Raw genomic sequence first — 20,589 nt, forward strand, 5'->3', positions numbered from 1 at the left:
ACAGATGGAGTGAACCAGGTCAAGCTAGATGGCAGTACATTACAACTTAGGATCCCATATCACCAGCTGATAGGTTGTGCCTGAGTGTTCCACAAGATGGATGCTATGTCTGTGCTGACGGAAGGTCCTGTCCCCAAAGGTTGCTGTTAGAGTAAAATCTAGTTTCTCCAGTACCATGTTTTCCAGAAGCCTCTATGACTTTGTTCTTCCGTGTATCTACAGAATAGTAAGAGAGAACTGTATATCCTAGTGACACAGAAGCCCTAGAACGTTGGTCCTCAAACTTGAGTGTGCAGCAGAATATGCTGGAAGGCTTACTAAAACACAGATGACTGGGCTCCCACCCCCAGAGTTTCTCATTCGATAGGTCTAGGTTGGGGCCTGAGAACTGACATTTCTAACAAGTTCCCGGGTGATGCCGTTGCTGCTGGTCCGGAGACCACATTCTGCAAAACACGACTCTAGAGGATCCTTCCGGAATTATTGAAAATGAATTTACATTATGCTGAAAATAGTAAAAATGATAAATAGGTTTCCCCAGAAAATGTGATCAACCATCCTCCCCCAGCTTTGCCAGACCAACGTTGCTGCAATTCACGAGATAGGGAAGCGATAAGCCAATTTTTCTTTTAAGGTAAAACTGCCCCTGGAAAGAAATTGTAACCTAACGGTGTGTGTTCTGCTCTTTTCGCAGGTGCGATTAGAGTGGCCAACAGACCTTGCAGTCAATCCCATGGACAATTCATTGTATGTCTTGGATAACAACATTGTGCTGCAAATCTCTGAGAACAGGCGCGTGCGGATCATCGCGGGGCGCCCCATTCACTGCCAGGTGCCAGGCATCGATCATTTCTTGGTCAGCAAGGTGGCAGTTCACTCCACTCTGGAGTCTGCTAGGGCCATCGGCGTGTCCCACAGCGGGCTGCTTTTCATCGCCGAGACGGACGAGAGGAGAGTGAACCGCATTCAGCAGGTCACCACCAATGGAGAGATCTCCATCATAGCCGGTGCTCCCACTGACTGTGACTGCAAAATTGACCCCAACTGTGACTGTTTCTCAGGTATGACCTTTTTAGCAATTCACCAGCTCCCTCTCTGTTTCCAAAAGAAAAACGCGCATCAGAAGAGTCAAAAGGAAACACAGAGTGTTGCCTGTGGACCCTGGGATAAGCGAGTGGAGAAAGCGATGGGTTGGGGTTACGAAGCCTAGTGTCTGGTCGTTGGTCTGCAACCAGCCGACCGAGTGATGCTGGGCAAGCCCCAAAACCTCTTGGGGACTCGCTTACCTCATCTGTTAAAGAGGTCGCTTGTCTCGGTTTTATCACCTTGCTGGCTTGAGGATAAACTAGTGTAACAAAATCTTGATACGGTTAAGTTAAGATCACTATATGAATGTAAGATCATAACACTGTTTGTACTTTGGAGAAAAGGACAGTAGGTAAAACCTGCATTTACTGATTTACCCAAGGCGAAACTCACTTCCCCTAAGTGACTGGTTTCCAAATTAACCGTGTTTGCTATTTGAAAGCCAAAGAGACTAGAACAAGCTGTTTGGAGGACATAGGGGCAAAATAAACTCCCACAGTGGATGTTTCTCAGGACATCACTCTGCTACTTTGATCGCTGAAAACAAACAAACCAAAAAACAAACCTTTCTCCCTAACCCGTAGTGCCCTTTACTTCCAACTGAAATATATTTCAAAAAGAGCCTTTTCCCCCAAACATGGAGCAGATATTCCAGATAGCAAACAGTCCTCTAAATGCCAACCGATACATTTATTGCTGGGATGTGGCGATCCCTCCATGCTACCTGCAGTCCTGTTAAACTGCTCACCCAGGCCCGAATCATTCTCTTAACCTTTGCCTTTCCTTGGGCCAGAGGAATCAAGAGTGAGCAACTTGGTCAGTAACAACTTTGGATCAACATTTCCAATGTTTTCCTGGACAATTAGTTTTATAGTTATTTTGCTAACTTCTATTTTTCATTCAGGGCAAATCTGATGTTTATTCCAGTTATCAAATTTGATGTTCTGAATAATTGCTGCACTTACAGACTTAGTGTACTTTGACAATGTGACCATGGGCATGAGCCAAAGAAGGGTCCTCTAGGCACAGTAGAATTGCAAAGTCCTGAGGCAGGTCCACAAGCACTGACACGCATGAATCGCCTGGACTTCCAGCCAGATTTCGCGTGGCTCCCGTCATCCGCTGTTTTGTCGCATCTTGCGATACGACACTGAACGGCAGGGTAGAGGATGTCACAAAACCGGTGTTAACTGAGATAATCGCATCTTACTGTTCGTCTTCACTGGTACTGACTCAAGAATTCTGAGGAAGTTTCAGATTTGTCAAGGGAGGGGCGTGCAGAGAGTGTTGGTTCACTGGTTGTTCCCTTTAAAATGACTACTGATGCACAGAGATTTCTCTTTATGGCTGTGTTCTTAGAAATGCTTACGATGACGATTATTAAAACCACGGTCTCTCTCTCACAGGTGATGGCGGCTATGCCAAAGATGCAAAGATGAAAGCCCCTTCCTCCTTAGCAGTGTCACCCGACGGTACCCTTTATGTCGCAGACCTTGGGAATGTTCGAATTCGTACCATTAGCAGGAACCAGGCCCACCTGAACGACATGAACCTTTATGAGATTGCTTCACCTGCTGACCAGGAGCTCTACCAGTTCACTGTCAATGGAACCCACCTGCACACCTTGAACTTGATAACAAGGGACTATGTATATAATTTCACCTACAATGCCGAAGGTGACTTAGGTGCAGTTACCAGCAGCAACGGCAATTCTGTGCACATTCGCCGTGACGCAGGTGGGATCCCCCTTTGGCTTGTGGTGCCCGGTGGGCAGGTGTACTGGCTGACCATAAGCAGCAATGGAGTCCTGAAAAGAGTGTCAGCCCAAGGCTATAATCTGGCCGTGATGACCTATCCTGGAAACACGGGGCTTCTAGCCACCAAAAGTAATGAAAATGGATGGACGACCGTTTACGAGTAAGTTTCTCATTCTCAGCGTAGGCTTTGTTAAGCTTTTATTTGAAATGGTATTATAGTGGGGAAATGGCTTAGTAATTGCCGGGGGTTGCATGCTATTTTCTCGTAAGAACCACAATAAAAAAAAAAAATCAAAAGTCACGGAGAAAATTTTACCTAACTCCTAGGGTTCAAACCCATTTCTCCAGAGCAGTTTTGCAGAGCATAATAGTAAAAACATAGATTGAATGAAGAAGCAGGTGTGGCACGGCAGGAGACAGGAATGAGATAGAAGTCCATATACTCAAGAAATTTACAGCATAGCTGGGAAAACAAGGTAGAATTTCATTTAAATAACAAAACTAAGAAAACAGTTCGAAAGCAACAAAGAAGCAGTGTGGCTTCACTAGTGTTTATTGATCCCTGTGGGGTTTCATGAACGAATAAATGAACGTGTGCCAAGCCCAGCCAAGCCCAAGTCAGTATAAGCTGCTGTGGGAGGTAATAGAAGTCAGAATATAAGAACTAGACCCTGGAAAGCAAGTGTGAAATATGTAGGGCAAACGCTGAACAGGAGTGGCTGCACTCCATTGCCTGCTTGTTTGAAATGTGGAGCCAGACACCCCTGTACAGGTCTGGGCTTCCTCGGTTTCCCTGCACAAGTCAGAGAATCTGGCATGTTGTAGCGTTCACAGACTGGACCTGGGATGGCTTTGTTTAACTGGGAATTAGCACAGGGTGTGTCTGACAGCAAGCTTCTAGGAGGTGTCACGGCACGGAAAGAGACCATTGTCCTTGCCTTTTCAAGCACGGACAACCTTGTTTGCAGGTCAACTCACTTAGAAGGCTAGTCTGCCAGCCCTTGGCAAGCATCTTTTCCACAAAGGGGAATTGCTGAATTTTTAAGCAGTGCTCTGAGTGAAGATAATCTATGGAATCTGAACCCAGAGTCCGCAATGGCATTCAAGTCGAAAAGCGTGACAAGTGGAAATGTTAAGTATGAGGGGTTCCCGGTGTGACTGTTCTGTGAGGAGGCAGGCATCGTGAAGGCGCTTTGTCCAATCTCCTGCAGGCCTCCAGAGGAAAGGGACAAAACAATTGGCCTTCACATTTTGGATCGTTTCCCAAAGAAATGCCACTTATACAAAAAAGCTGGACAGCTGTTTTAGTTTCGCTGAGAAATACGTGTTTAGTTGTTGCTGTTGCAAGTCTTACTCTATTTTTTGAAAAATTTCTCTTACATCTTAATAAGAGTCATAAGAGCCCCTGTTCACTGAACGTTTACTATGTGCCAAGTAGTAGGCTAGGTGATTTCCGTGCATCATTTTACTTGATCCCCAGAATAACAACATGGGATAGGTGCTCCTGGTATGCCTATTTTATGGATGAGGAAACTGAGGCACAGAACGGTTAACTTGTCCTGGTTCACACAGATGTCCAGGATTCAAACTCCCAACAGTCTGTCTCAAGAGCCCAAATTTGTAAATACACTACCCTGAAGAAAGATAAAGTTTCTAATGAGAATGTCTTTTTCAAAAGTTCATGCAACATCCCACCGCACCTGAAATTAAACAACTGTTTCGAAAGCTAATGGTTGACTTCGGTCAAGCAACAAGAAATGGCTGAAGTATTAACTACTTTTCAAAATAGCAGCTCAACCATTCATTCGCTGAGTCATCGATTCATCACATTGTACACTTTACGTATATACAATTTCTTTGTCAATTATACCTCCATAAAGCTAGAGGGGAGAAAAAACAAAAGTAACCAGTTTATTCAACAAATATTTATGGAGCACCTAATCAGTGCCAGTCAGTATCAAGTACTCTATCCCCCTGGGGCTGGGGATACAGCTGTGAACAAAACAGATAAAAATTCCTACCTTCGGGGCACCTGGCTGGCTCAGTCCATAGAGCACGCAACTCTTGATCTCAGGATTGTGAGTTTGACCCCACGTTGGGCATGGAGCCTACTTAAATGTTTTTTAAAAAATCTCTACCTTTGTAGAGCTTACATTACGCTGGAGGGAGACAATAAAATGTACAGAAGTTCAGATGGTGATAAAGTCCTGTGGAAAACTAAAGCGGGGTAAGGGAGATCAAGAGAGTGGGGCCGAAGGGGGTTTTATTTTGGGCTGCGTGGTCAGACAAGGCCTCACTAAGAAGGTGACATTTCAGTAAGTCCCTGTAGGACATAAAGGAGTAAGCCATATAGATATCTAGGAGGAGGGAAGAGAGAGAACATTCCAGGCAGAGAGAATAGCAAGTGCAAAGGCCCTGCAGCAGGAGCCAACCTGATGTGTTCAAGGAATACTAAGGCAGCCGGTGTGACTGGAATGGAGTAAGAATAGTGGGGAGATAAAATCGGTGAAGTGGCCAGGCCTACTTTATGTAGTACTCTGTAAAGACTTTGACTTTTATTCTGAAGTGAGATGTAGAACCACTGGAGAGGTTGAAGTAAAGGAATGATGTAATGTGACTTAATTTGTAAAGAATCAGTCTGTATTGAATACATCAGACCGTCTGGTGGAAACAGGGGAGCCCGGTGGTGGAGAGAGGAGGGGTCTGCAATACTCCAGGCAAAAGATGACAACTTAGACCAGGGACTGAAGGCAGCAATACATGGTAAAATGCTAAGTATATCTTAACAGTAGATTTAGCAGGACTTACTGATAGATTGGATGTGGAGTGAAGAGAAAGAGGGTTAGAGAGAACTCCAAAGGTTTTGGCCTGAGCAACGGGATGTTGAACTATTTATCAACATGAGGAAGAGTGTGCAAGGAATACATTATACTGGGCAGGAGATCAGGAGTTCAGTTTGGGATATAATCAGTTTCCTTAGACATCCAAGTGAAAATATCAAGTAGACAATTGGCTATATGCATCTAGAATTGAGGGGAAAGGCTGGAGATTTCAAATTGGGAGATCCACATTTGGTACCCACCAGTGGTTAGAGTGTATTCAAGCCATGAGATGGGATAAGAAGAAAAGATGATGACTAGACCTGGAGCACACCAACGTTTAGAGCAGAGGATATGAAGAGAAACCGGCAAGCGACCAAGATGGACAGCCCAGTGAAGTAGCAGGAAAAGCAGGAGAGTAGGATGTCCTGGGAGCCAAGTAAAACAGGAAAGCGTGCTCAGCTGTGTTAGATACTCTGGCTAAGTCAAGTAAGATAAGGACTGAGAATTGACCATTCAATCTAGCACCGTAGAGGTCATTGTTCACCTTGAGAAGGGCAGGTGCCGTGGCACCATGGGGGACAGAAGCCTGAGCAGAGCTGGTTTCAGAGAGAATGGATATACACATGTTCACAGCAGTGTTACTCATAATAGCCAAGAAGTGTGAAGAACCGTTGTCCATCAGGACACGAGCACACAAACAAAATAGGGTACATCCATACCATGGAATGTTATTCATCCATAAAAAGGAATGAAGTTCTGACATATGTTACAACATGGATAAACCTCAAATACATTATGCTAACTGAAAGAAGCCAGTCACAAAGGACAAATATTGTATGAAGTGTCCACAAACGGCAAATTCATACAGGCTGAAAGTGATTGGTGGTTGCCTGGGTCTGAGAAAGGGAATGGGAATTGGCTGATAAAGAGGATGGGGTTTATTTCGGGGGTGATGGAATGTTCTAGAAGTGGTAGTGATGATTGCACACATTGTGAATGCACTGGAAGCCACTGAATTATATACGTTAAAGTTTATTTCTTGAGAAAGAGAGAGTGCATGTGCGAGCAGGAGAGGGGCAGAGAGAGAGGGAGAGAAAGAATCCCAAGCAGGCTGTCAGCACAGAGCCTGATGCGGGGCTCAATCTCACCAATGTGAGATCATGACCTGAGCTGAAATCAAAAGTCGGATGCTTAACCTACAGACCCACCCAGGTGCCCATAAATTGTATAACTTTAAAATGGTGGCTTTTATGGTATGTGAATTATACCTCAAGAAGAAGAAGAAGATGATAGTGGCTGAGAGGAAGGAGATTGGAGACAATGAGTAAAGATTTCTTAGGAGTGCAACCATTGTGGCAAACAGTACGGAGGTTCCTCAAAAAAAAAATTAAAAATAGATCTACCCCTATAATCCAGGCATAATACTCCTGAACATTTACCCGAAGAATACAGAAACACTAATTCAAAAGGATATATGCATCCTTATATTTATAGTAGCATTGTTTACAATACCCAAGATATGGAAACAGCCCAAGTGTCTATCGATGGATGAAAGGATAAAGATGCGGTATGTGTATACAATGGAATATTACTCAGCCATAAAAAAGAATGAAATCTTGCCATTTACAACAACACGGGCGGAGCTAGAGAGTATAATGTAAGCAAAATAAGTCACAGAAGGACAACTACCATATGATCTCATTCACAGATGGAATTTAAGAAACAAAGGAAAGCAAAGGAAAAAGAGAGAGAGAGAAAGACAAATCAAGAAACAGACCCTTAACTATACAGAACAAACTGGTAGTTACCAGAGAGGAGGGGGGATATAGTACAGGGATATAAAGAGTATACTTACCATGATGAAAAAAAGTAAAATTATTAAAAACTAAAAAAGATATATTCTTCAAACTGTGTTCGGGGGGGAAGCTTCGAAGGGAACACCAGGTTATTTAACCTTTGGATCAAAGCTATTGGCACCATTTATGGATCTGTGGTAACTTTTTTTTTTTTTTTTTGGATTTGATTTCAAGGGTAAAGGATGACATTGATATGGTTGCAATAAATTATGTGATGCATGTAAGAAGAAAAGAACTCTTCTGAGAAGCTTTGCTGTAAAGAGGAGCAGAGAAATTGGAGCAGGGGTAGGGAGAATGGGGTAGGCTGAAGGAGTTTTGTTCTTAACGAGCAACGTAACAGTATATTTGTATACCGATGAAAATGATCCAATAGAGAGGGGAAAAGCTGACAATGCCAGATAGAGAATAGAATATTGTGGTCAGATCAGGTCGTGCGCCTGGTTTCCACTGGCAACACGTTGATGCAGGCACCGTGTGGCAAGCAAGATACGGTGCGTGGAGCCCAGGCCTGTTACCAGGACTTGACTGGCAGTGAGTGAAAGGTATCAACATCACTGTTGCCAAATAATCAATGTTGAGCCTCTAAGAGGTGAGAAATGCAGGCATTCACATGGGGGTAATTATGGAGTTTTACAGCCACAAAGTGACATTAGAAGTTATTTTAGGGGCCCTTGCATGGCTCAGTCGGTTAAGCGTCCAACTCTTGATTTCGGCTCAGGTCACGATCTCATGGTTGGTGACTCCGAGCCCCATGTTGGGCTCTGCGCTGACAGAACGGAGCCTGCTTTTAATTCTCTCTCCCCCTCTCTCTGCCCCTCCCCTGCTCACGCTCTCTCTCTCTCTCAAAAGAGATAAAAACTTTAAAAAAATGTTTTAAAAGAAGTTACTTTGCAAATGAGGAAACTGAGGCCCAGATAGGGACACACTCCCCTCTTCACAGTTGCTCACCGGCTGAGCCTTGAGTCAGGTCTTTGAGCATCCAGTTCAGTGTTCTTTCCACTACTACCCTCACTGCCTTCCAGAAAAAAGAGGAGGATCTGGGATTGTTAAGAGTGACCATGGGAAGTCTGAGGAGCTAGACTTTCCCTCCAGGAGCAGGGAATGAGGAGTGTGATAGCACCATGAGAGAGAAAGGGGGCTAAATACCCACTTCTTCCTCCTCCCACCTTAACTCCAGCCAGGATTATGCTGAAACCCTCCTAACTGAAAAGCATCTATGGAGAGAAAGCCCGTCTTCCTCCTGAAGCAGTCCATTCTGGTGCCGAACGTCAGTGCCCAATGTGACACTGCCCCTGTCCCTTCTTGCCCGCACAGAAACGCATGAGCATTTTCCCACCCTGCACGACGTAACTGATTCTTCTTACGGTCTTCTCTATACAGAGTCTGACTTCTTTCACTTTTATCCTCCAAGGCGTTAAGCCAGTCCTGAACACTCCTTCGAGTTTTTCTCTGTCCTTCTGAAGCTGGGGAACCCAGAATTGGACCCACTATTCTAGTCCAGGGTCAGAGCCCTGCCGAGGTCGCTAGAGTATGGCTGGGCCGCTGCTGCCAGGCCCTCCTGACAGAACTCGAGCGTTTCTCCGAGGTGAGGAGGCTGCCTTCTGTGGCCAGAGGGGACAGACTGTTTGCCAAGGTGGAAATGGAAATTGTGCTCTGAGAGGAGAGACAGAGAAGCAGAAACAGAAGCAAAATTTGGCAGGACGGAGGACTGCCGCGTCCAGGTAGCTAAGCCAGCAATCCATCCAGCTTCTGATTATCTGTGGCGATGGGGAGAAGAAATGACACGGATGACCCTGGACAGTGGGTCATCCAAATGGGATTTTAAAATGCATCTTGTGCAGTGGTAGTATGTGGGCTTGTATTAGGTAATGTGATGTTGTTTAAATAGTTCATTGATTTTCATAATTCCGTTTGACTTGGACCAGGCTCAAAATTGCACACCCCAAGTATTAGTACTTGATGCTTGACTGCCCCTACACGTCCTGAATGTCACGGGGAAAGCTGACCACAGACAAATGGCTCACGGAGAGGTGACTGTCAAAGCAGGAATACCGACCAAAGGAGGCAATTCTGGCCCGAGGGGGCTGGCGGGTTCCTAATTGCAATGACCCTGCCACAGCGGGGGCCCACGGGAGGGGCCCAGCAAACACACAGCAGGCAAGCCTTCTTTGCCCAGGAGCCTGCAAGAGCGGCCAGGATGCCCTTGCTTGTTTCCCAAGCATTTCCCTGGCAGAGGCTTCTACTATACTAAACTGGGAAGGTCCCAGACTGAGGCCAAAGCTTCAGTGTGTCACTGCTGCTGGTCCAGGCTGAGCAGATAGTTCCTCAGGCCCTTGACCATGTGAGAGCCGTCCACTCGAGACTGTGACTTTACATGATTTCTTGATCCCTGGTCTACTGTATTCTCTCTCTTTCCGGCCCTTGTTAGCACAACCCCCTGCCACTCCCAAAAAAAGCCATCCACTGACAAATTGGAAGGCCCTCATAATAGCTCTGAGTGCCTTCTAGGCTATTTTATAAATGCTCGATTTTATGGAAGGTGGCTAATGAGGGATTCTCCCTCCTCCCTGGTAAGATTAGAAGTAGGGGGGAGGGGCAAAGCAAACAAGCCATGCTTCTGGGGGATACACCTGCCTGGGCATAGGATGTGATTCCCACGGAGAACTGGTTATGTAAATGAATAATCAGTCTAAACACATCAAAATGTTTCCAGTGTTTTCTAGAGTCTCAGAGTAGAGAGGGAACTAAAGCACCACGTGGTCCAGCCCCCTGTCTCCAGGCAGGCGAAGGATTTCAGTTAAACAAGAACAGAGAATTGTCAACCGTCCCTTCAGGTCTCCTGAGACAGAGACTCTCAACACCTTTGCTCAGTCACCTCTCCATGTATGTGCGTTATGCCCTTGATAAGGATCAAGAATGAGCAGACAGAACTGTCGTGGGTCACGCTGGGGAGAACTGCAAGAGCGACAGGGAGTGAACAGAGGGAAGAGAGGCTACCGGCCTCCAGTAGGCCGGTAGGAAAGCTTCCAGAGGCTGGTAGGAAGGATTAGCTGCAGCGCATAGGACATCTACATAGGCAGAGCCTGGCCTCCCGGTACCACCGTAGCTGGCTCTGTCTCTTCTGTGAGCACATTGGCTCTTGTATCCACCCATCCCTTCCGTTTCCACTGGTAGCATTTTATTTCACTCACTCAACAAGTAGATGTAGTGAGAATCTACTCTGTGCCAGAGAAAACAGGCACGAATGAGACAGGGGTGCCCTCCCTCTATGGATAGGAGCTTACAAACTAGTGAGGAAGACAAATCCCAATGATGGGCCATCACAGTACACTGAATAAAGGCAAGAGGCCACCATCTTCCTACACAGACGAAGGCTGCAGCCTTCCAACATGCCTTCCTGCTCCACATATCCCCTTCTAAGATCTGCTGCCACCAAAGTACTGCTTTCATCACACTCTTCTCTCCCTAAAAGGCTTGTATGTCTCTCCACTCTCTACTGACTACCTGCTTTCCTCCAGAGCCTGGTACCCCAGTTCCCCTCTGCTCTGGCTCCAACATGCCTCTCAACCTTATCTCCCACTACCCTCCTAGAGGAACCTTGTGCCCCAGCAAGCCATTCCTTTTTTTTCTTTTTAAGTTTATTTTGAGCGAAAGAGCAGGATGGGGCAGAGAGAGAGAGAGGGAGAGAATCCCAAGCCAGCTTCACAATGTCAGTACAGAGCCCGAGGCGGGGCTCGAACCCACGAACCACAAGATCGTGACCTGAGCTGAAGTCAGACGCTTAACTGACTGAGCCACACAGGTGCCCCAACCCAGTTCTCTTAAAGGACATCCCAGCCACCTGCATGCTTTTCTTCATACCATCACCTCTCTTTGGAATGCCTTCCTCTCCACTCCCATCTCTACCTACCAAGAGTTGAGCTTCACCTACCTTCTAGAATTTAAATACCATCTCCTTCTCTTCCTTTTCTGTTCAGCCCAGCTGGAAAGACTTCTACCTCCTCTGAGCTTCTATAGCTTGTTTACAGAAGCACATGGCAATATTCTGGCATTAGAGTGATTTGTGTGAATGTCTTATCTGCCCCGCTAGGCTTTGAATTTCATTCAGCACTGTATCTCTGGTACCTCACACGAGACTGATACTTATTGAATAAAGGACAAGTGGAGATAGAAGGGCATTATGGACTTGGAGCCGAATCAAAGGAAGCCAAATGAAGTTATTGGTGAGGAAGGGGACTCCAGCATTTTCCACAGAATGCTTATATTAGGTTGGTTAGGTTTCTGGCATAAAAAAGGGAAAAGGGCCTGTTTTCCTTTAAAATATAAGTAATGAATTTCCTTCTATAATCTTTAATATTTTCTTCAAAGCAAGGTGGAGGAGCTTCTAGTTTTTACGCTGCATGGTTTAGCTCTGGCTTAAATTGTCCTCAAGGGAACAGGGCAGGCTATCCCTTGTGAGAAAATATCAGACCAAATATATTTTTCATAATGTGTAAATATCACCCTACCCCAACGAAACTATATGCACCTCCAGGACCAGAATGACTTCTGAACTTCCTTTACAAATGTCTTCTTTGCTCCAATGGGGGCATGCGCGTGCACACACACACGCACACACATCCAGGTGCACATGGTCTATCAAGGTGCTGAGCAGAACAGGAGTTATACTCAGTTCTTCACTGATTGGTGTCCCGCGAGACCCTCAATAGTGGAATTCTGTAAAATCGCGACAGGAAGGGACAATCTGATGGCAAATCTCCTCTTACTAGACCCGCTTCTGATGACTATGAAGACTACAGTCATCACCTGATCACACAATTCACCAGCCAGCATTTGCAGGCCTCCTTAAGCGAGTGCTACTCTGAGCCACGAGAAGGAGGGGCTTGCTACCATGTTGTGGCCTGAGGGGATGGGTTGCAGCATATTGGCTTGTACTCCGCACCAAAGGATGCAGGCACCAAAGGGAAACACACAACATAAGAGGTTTTGATTAAACTTGTATCTTTGACATTCAGTCTGGAAACATGCATTCCCCTGTGACAGAGAGAAAAACCTCAAGTAAGCCATAGGAAATCAAAGGCTCCCTTTATTTCTTATCCACTTTTGAGCAATCTTTCCAAAGTTGTGGGAATTATGCACTGATGAGTACTTCCGGCTGTCACTCTTCCTTGGGAAGTGACCCCACGGAAGAGAGGTGGGCTATATGTTTAGACCTGGGACCATACAAATGACAGAGACACCACGTGAAAGATACCACCAAATGTGATTGCTAGGACTGACTGGCAGAACTGGGGTATGTCAGTGTGTTGGATAAAGTGCTTCAGGGCTATTTTTGGGGTATTTTTCCTTCATTTTTATTGAGATATAATTGACACACAGCACTGTAGAAGCTTAAGGTGTACAGCCTAATTACTTGACTTCTAATATTGAGAAATGATTACCAAAACGAGTTTAGTTAACATCCATCATCTCATAAAGAGAGAGAGAGAGAAACAGTTTTTTCCTTCTGATGAGAACTTTTACGATCTGCTCTCTTAGCAGCTTTCCTATATACCATACATCAGTGGGAGCTATAGTCGTCATGTTGTGCATTACATCCCCAGTATTTATTTACCTTCTAACTGGCAGTTTGTGCCTTTTGACTACCTTTCTTCGATTCCCCCACCCACCCCACCTCTGGTAACCACAAATCTGATATTTTCTGAGTTTGGTATGTGCGGTTTCTTTTTTGTTTTAGATTCTACACGTAAGTGAGATCATACACTATTTGTCTTTGTCTGACATATTTCACTTAGCATTACGCCCTCCAGGTACAGTGCTTTGTTTATGATAGACTTAAAGTCAAATATGCATTTTCAAGAAGGATGCATGTCCAGCCATGGAAAGGAAATCAGGCAATATAACTTTCGAACTACCCAGCAACTGGGAAGGGCTATGGAAAATTCTACCTGATCCCCAACACCATTGTTTCTTTCACCAGAAAAGGATCAGGCAGCCACCTCCCAGCTAGATCTTTCCAGGTAATTACAGTCTTATCCAGCACTATTTATCTTTCCTCTCCAAATGTCCTCCTGTCAATTTGGAGAGTGGGGATGGGAACAGAATATGTAGGAACATGGCTGTGCTCTTGGGAATAAGCTTTTAAATGTATAATCTCAGACAAAGAGCGCCAGTGACTGAGCTTAAAAGGTGTCTGGAGGAGAAGGGTTTAGGAAACCAGGCTTATCCACTGGCCACTGCTAAGTCTCGTTGGACTTTCTGGCACTTGCACCTCTGCTCATGGATGGCTCGGATGGCATCTGATGTTGTCGTCTTGCCCTGAGGAGTGGACACATCCACTGTCCTCCCCTTTAGATGAAATGTTGCTTTAAAACAAGAGGCCGTGTGACTGAGAAAGAAGGAAATTGCCCCAAGCTGGAAAGCCTGTTGGGAACTTGCATGCATAGCATCTTAAGTCAGATTTCCTGGGGGAATGACCATGAGTGACCTTGCCATGATTTGAGGAAACCACTTAGAAATCAGGAAGGGTAATCCAATGAGGCAGAGTTGCTGTCAATGGATGTGAAACAGAGAGGAGCTGTCTGCATAATCCCGGCTGTGGGGCCCCAGTCTCCCTTGTGAGGAAGGCAGCTTCCTTCTCTCTGCTTCTTGGAAACACTTTGCCGCAGGGAAAAGCAGCTTGGCACCCTGGGATGATTAAAGGTAGACGTTGTTTTCCTATCCTGGAAGGAAGACCAGGCAGACGGGTTTGAGACTGTGCTGGGCACTCAAGCCCTTCCGTGCCTGTTTCTCATCAGGGGCCTGGGATTTACAGCCACAGAGCCCCAGAGCAGACCATGGGCAAACAGGCTGAGCAGGGCCCAGGATTCTGCCATCAACCCCAGGCACAAACAGTACCCTTCGGCCTTTGCTTGCTAATGAGGCCTTAGCTGCATAGTAGCAACACACCAATGACCATTTGGACTAAAATGCACTTAAACAAAGGATGCATCCAATTAAACGATTGGGCTTGGCATGTCTGTGACGTCAAATGACCTGATTGTTTTTATATGCATACATGACTGTCTAAACCATTAGCATGTGTGTGTGCGCGTGCGCGTGCGCGTATACAGGTGGCACCGAGCTTGGGGTGGCACTGTGTATAGCCCCAAGTTCAGTTCCGTCTGATAAGGTAAGGTCCAGCCCCCTCTCCCAAGCCTACCAAAGGCTGGTGTAGGTTTTAACATTTGAGCGACTCTCCAGGCTGAGTTCTTTAAAACCTAGTGAACTAACACTAAATCACTGTGCCATTTTGCATAATTGTCGGGGGAGGAAATAGTGAAGCCAGACTTCGCCATCGTGTCCAGGCTGTACCCTGCTTACTTTGGGTAAAAAGAATATAATTGTTTAACATATTAAAAGCAAATAAAAGTGCTTAAATATTTTGTAATTTGCAACTTGAAAAGAAAACAGTAATGGGTTTCCAAGTGCATGCCTTTACTTTTAATGAAGTGTTTATTTTTCATGGTTCTATTGGCAATAAAAGAACAGCTCCACATCAAAAGCCTTCAGGGAAGCGGTTTCCATTTGGAGGACAGTGAGATTGCCAATCATTCCGATTTTTTAAAAAAAAAAGTAAACTCACTAGACTATATTTCCAGATATATGTTATTGCCTATTATCCCAGGTAATTATTTTTTTTGTCTTTTACTCATATAGGCAAATTACAACGCATTATGTACTATACTCTAAAAAGATTAAAAAAAAAAAAATTAAGTTGACACTGGGATCAGGGGGCTCCAGAATGTTTTGATGAACATGTTTCCATTACCCTCCGTGCTTGTTCATTTTGTTGAAAGAATGATTCATTCATTTCAAATTTGGCAACTTAAACGGCAAATATAATTTTCCTATCACAATGCAAAATCAGTTTATTGCCCTTCCAGACATTGGGGCGGTTCTTGCCCTTTTTTCCTTTGCCAACAGCACCCTCTGCTGGTGTCTGTTATCCATCACATCTAATGGGATCGACCCAAATTGCAAACGGAGGCCTCCCTGCAACATTACACACAGCAGGACATGATTCATAAATCAGTTTTCCACCCTGGTGATTCATTACCAGATATATTTTTTCTGTAAAACAGCACAGCTCAAGGAAGTCATCAAGAATTCAGAAGCTGCAAGAAATACCTTCGTTTGATTAATCATCTCTCTGACCTTTTTCTTCTTATTGAACAAGGTTAATAATACTTGTTATCACTCAAAGTTAAACTGTATTAGCTGCCAAGTGATTTTTATTTGCAAAGGCCTGTTATCACTGCCAAGAGGCTTCAAAGTCGGGATCGGTTACATTCCTCAGGTATGACCCCGAGGGACATCTGACCAATGCGACGTTTCCCACTGGAGAGGTCAGCAGCTTCCACAGCGACCTGGAGAAGCTGACAAAAGTGGAACTAGATACTTCCAACCGTGAAAATGTCCTCATGTCAACCAACCTGACAGCAACTAGTACCATATATATTTTAAAACAAGGTAAGGATACTTCCCACTTCGCCTATCTTAACTTCTGCCTTCAAACCTCTGCACGCCATTAACAAATAGAATTCGCTCCTGGCTGAGGAGATGGCTTCTCCTCCCTATTTTCCAGCTACAGAGGCTAAAACCCAAACGAAACCACACCTTTCACAAAGTTCACGTTGCCACATTGGGCCACATCTCTGTGGGAGCTGTGAGGTTAAATCCCTGCCAAATCCGCTCCTCCTTCAGGTCATTTCCCAATACCCAGCTGTTTGTAAAGCTCTTTCGGGCTCTGATTGGGTTATATTAAAGAAATGAAGTCTGTGCCCCAGCTGAGATTAGCATTCTAGATCAATGCTGACGTGAGGCAAGAATGTAAGTGAAACGAGAGAATTAAAATCTCATTCTAGTCAGAGAGAAAAGTAAGAATGGAAGAAAAAGGAAAGGAAGCCTGGAGGGAGGGAGGGGAGAAGGGGCAGAAGGGGAGAAGGAGGGAGAGGGAGGGAAGAAAACAGAAGAAAATGGAAGGGAGGGAGGGAGGGAGGGTTGCATTTGGAGGGAATGTCTTGTTTTCTCTCTGCCCAGCCATGAAGAACTGATTCCGTTGTTAGGTTACGGGCCCAGACGCCCAAGTGTCCAGAGTTCAGGTTCACTCTGAAAGGATCGGTGGTAGCAACCTCTGTCAGTGTTACGGTGTCTCTAGGTCAGCCGGTGTCCCCAGGCAGTAAGGAGGCAGAGTTGAACTTCGTCTTCTCCTTCTAGCTCCCAGCGTGTCAAACTGAGGAGGCCAACCCGTCAGGTCCCAGATGGATTCTGTGAGGGAATTCTTTAAAACTGAAAAAGAGAAAGCCAAACACAGCCTGCAGTATTAGGAATCTTTGATCCAAGAAACAAGGTACCCCAGCTATGAAAATAACGAGACCCAGACGGACAGAGAGCGCGTCGGCCTGTCAGAGGGGTTGGCTAGCCCAGAAGGCAGTTGGGCCCGTAGCGGCCCCTCTGCTCACCCCGCCCCAGACTTGCCTCCTGAGGCTCCGCTGGTCTCTTCTCTGCCTGCCGTGCTTCCCTTTCTCCCCCTCTTCCTCCTTTGCTCCTCTGTCTACAGAAAATACCCAGAGCACCTATCGTGTGAGTCCGGACGGCTCTCTGCGCGTCACCTTCGCCAGCGGGATGGAGATCAGCCTCAGCTCGGAGCCGCACATCTTGGCCGGGGCGGTCAACCCCACCCTGGGCAAATGCAACATCTCCCTGCCCGGAGAGCACAATGCAAACCTCATCGAGTGGCGGCAGCGCAAGGAGCAAAACAAAGGCAACGTTTCGGCGTTTGAAAGGAGACTGAGGGTAAGGCTTGGGGCCCGACGCAAGATCCGCAACTGGCGGTTTAGGTTGGAAAACCACACAGCCGCCCTGATCTGAAGTCCCATCGCAACAAAGCTTTTCTGGGTGACTGACTAGCGTATAGGATACACTAATTCGAGAGAGGGTGCTAACGGCTGATAATGGTTCAGTGTCCTTAAATGAACACTCTAATAGGAGCATTCTTTGTCATTAGCCAGCTGAAGTGCTCTAATAGTAGCAATTTCAGCCACCAAGAAAGTCTGGGTGGAGAAATGGGTTTAGTAGGGAGGCCCTCCAGAATCCCTTCCAGCGTGCTGGGGAGATGGTCATCAGGCTCACTACACTTGACCCAGCTCCCTGCTCCGGGGGTAGTTTATACTTTACGTGGAAGGACCCGGCAGGCACCCACACAAGGACGTGAGACAACAGGCAACATCTGGGCAAAGGCAGGTGCAAAGGAGGAATCGGTGAGTGATACTATTGCCGTGAATACACTATGAAGGGCTAGAGGGGTAAAGGACTAGCGCCCAGATGTGTCCGGTGGTGCTCAGAGACAGCTGTCCGGAGGACATGAAAGGTTGCAGGGTTTTCACGTCCTTACCAGGCACAGTTCCCCGCAGTTAACCAGAGATCTCTGTCAAACCTGCCTTCCTGCCACACGCAAAGCCTCCGAGCACCACGGCACTCTGTCTGCCTGTCCCTTCTTCGTGTTAGGATGATGTGACCAACTTTCCCAATATAGTAACATTCAATATCAGCCCCAGAGCAACTGCCAGCCCGAGGGAAACAATCAGTCACAATTGAGGCCGGGCCTGCCTTGAGTGCCTGGATACCCGGGATGCTCGCGCTTTCTTCACTCGCAGTACAAATTCGCTCCCGGTGAAAATGTGGTAACCTTTAGGCTGTGGAAATGCAACGCCAAACAACCACCCGATTCCAGTAAGAAGCGGTCGATCCAGTCCAAAGGCGTGACGTGGACAAAACAATCCAGCACTCACTTTTTCGGGCAGTTCTGTTGGTGACACACAGGCACAGACTTCAGTGATTTTGTAATGCCACTACAGCTGTCTACAGGCACAAGTCAATTGTCTGTTTTGATTCTACCACCGGTCTCCAACAGGACATTTCCTGCTGATACGCCCCTGAACTGAGAAGTAAAACCAGTCCAAAGAGTCCACCCCTCTCTGTGTGGGAGGCAGTGAGGGTTGCAGTCAGAATTCTAGAAATGAGATCTCCTGGGCAGAGCCGTAGATGGGGAAGTTAGATGACCTGGCTTAAGAAATGCCTTTATTTTCTTCGCCTGTGAAATGAAAGTATCGTGCTCAAGACAAGTAGGAACTCTGTACATATGGCTTATCAGCCTCATGGACTCCCCGCAGAATACTTGTATCACATAAATGATCTCTTAGTGCCTCCCCTGGTTTACAGCCTCAAGAAAACATTATGAACCATATCAGGTACTATGGGTTTTCCCGTTCGTCAGGAAACCCCATCCTATACTATGTGACTTCGGGGTTTTCCACTTTCTAGGATAACCCGCCATTTTCTCCCCTCCATATGCACAGATAATGGAGAGACTATAAACTGTAACTTATACCTCATATCCCAAATTGTTCTTAATGTTGAAAAGTTAATGCTCATAAAACATTTGGGGCATTTGGGGGCCCTTTAGTGTTAAGGAGTGAAGTATTATTTAGTTAACACTATTTATAATTGACCCATTTCCCTTCCTGTCGTACAGTTGAGCAGATTTGTGGAACTGCTTATAAGGGCAACAGATTCAGTACTTTCTCTTCTATGTGACTTCTAGGGTACTTCCTGAGGTCCTGTGACACAGTGGAGCCCCTCAGCAGCTGAGTGGTGTCACCGTGCATGTCCCTAGAAACCTAACAGCAATCCTTTACATACGTTTCGTGCCCTAGAGTTAACAAAATGCTTTCGTAGCCAGGATTTTATTGGATCGCCACCACCGTCAATTGTTGTTATTCCCAGCTTACAGATAAGGAGACTAAGGCCCAGAGAGGTTAAGTGATTTGCCCAAAGTCAAACAGCTATTAAGGATCAGAGCCAGCACTAAAATGTGGGTCTTCGCCTAGCGCACCACTCTTTCCACTTCATCATGCTGTGCTGCCTTGTTCCTTAAAATAATTAATCTATAAATCATTGCCCCACTCAGTGGAGCCACCTTGGCAGGGCCTGACTCCTCATTTCAATGCTGACAAAAAGAGACAAATAATCGACTCTAATGTACTGGCGAGTGTGGGTGGTACAGGACAGCTGGCTGGCCTCCAGGCAGGAGGAGCGTGGAAGAGGCAAGGGAAGGGAAGCTGCTTAACTGGCTAATTCTTGCCTTCTCTCCCCATCCTTACGCATTTTTGTTTATACCGCTGCCTCGGTTTCCCCAGATGAGGCAAATCCGATTTAACGGAATGTATATGCTCCCTTAACATAGATGTGAATCCAATTTTGACGAGGCAAGCTCTCTTCCCCTGCTGAGTTTATTATTTCAGAGATGGTACCCCTTCACTTCCGGTCACTTTTCAAGGAGCAAGCAGATGGCACGAGATGGAACGTTCTCTCTTCCCGGGCCAGATATGCAGGGTCCCATTTGTAAGCATACGTGTACAGAACAAGCTTTTCCGATGCCCTCGAGGACCTCAAGGCCTTAGACGGAATCATTTTATTTATGTATTTATTTATTTATTTATTTATTTAAATTCAAGTAAATTAACATACAGTGTAGTATTGGTTTCAGGAGTAGGACCCGGTGACTCATCACCTACACATCACACCCAGTGCTCATCCCAACAAGTGCCCTCCATCCTGCCCACTCCCCACCGGCAACCCTCAGTTTGTTCTGTGTCACTAGAGTCCCTTGTGATTTGCTTCCCTCTCTCTGTTTTTATCTTATTTTCCTTCCCTTCCCCTGTGTTCATCTGTTGTGTTTCTCAAGTTCCATATATGAGTGAAATCATATGATATCTGTCTTTCTCGGACTGACTTATTTCACTTACCATAATACCCTCCAGTTCCATCCATGCTGTTGTGAATGGCAAGATTTCATTCTTTTTGATCACCAAGTAATATTCCATTGTAGGAATATACCTCGTCTTCTTTACCCATTCATCTAGACTGAATCATTTACTTCTCCGGATGGAGCAGCCAGTCCACAACGAGGGCAAGTTGGGGGTACCAGAGCTCTTGAGACAGAATACCAGGTTCAGATAGTCGTAC

The 20,589-nt window shown here is 45.8% G+C and overlaps 1 protein-coding gene across 6 annotated transcripts in view; it reads left to right on the forward strand.

Annotated features, from left to right (window-relative positions):
* TENM1 (teneurin transmembrane protein 1) overlaps positions 1 to 20,589 on the forward strand; it is a 781,688-nt gene that overhangs the window by 735,095 nt on the left and 26,004 nt on the right. For all 6 annotated transcript variants that reach the window (XM_019438138.2, XM_019438139.2, XM_053892078.1 and 3 more), the window contains 4 exons: positions 695 to 1,061; positions 2,493 to 3,003; positions 15,860 to 16,032; positions 17,123 to 17,358. In XM_019438138.2, the coding sequence (XP_019293683.1) occupies positions 695 to 1,061; positions 2,493 to 3,003; positions 15,860 to 16,032; positions 17,123 to 17,358 (1,287 nt within the window). The remainder of the gene's footprint in view (positions 1 to 694; positions 1,062 to 2,492; positions 3,004 to 15,859; positions 16,033 to 17,122; positions 17,359 to 20,589) is intronic.

Source organism: Panthera pardus, unplaced genomic scaffold (genome assembly GCF_024362965.1).
Source record: "Panthera pardus isolate Hobbes unplaced genomic scaffold, ASM2436296v1 HiC_scaffold_27, whole genome shotgun sequence".
NCBI classification, from domain to species: domain Eukaryota; kingdom Metazoa; phylum Chordata; class Mammalia; order Carnivora; family Felidae; genus Panthera; species Panthera pardus.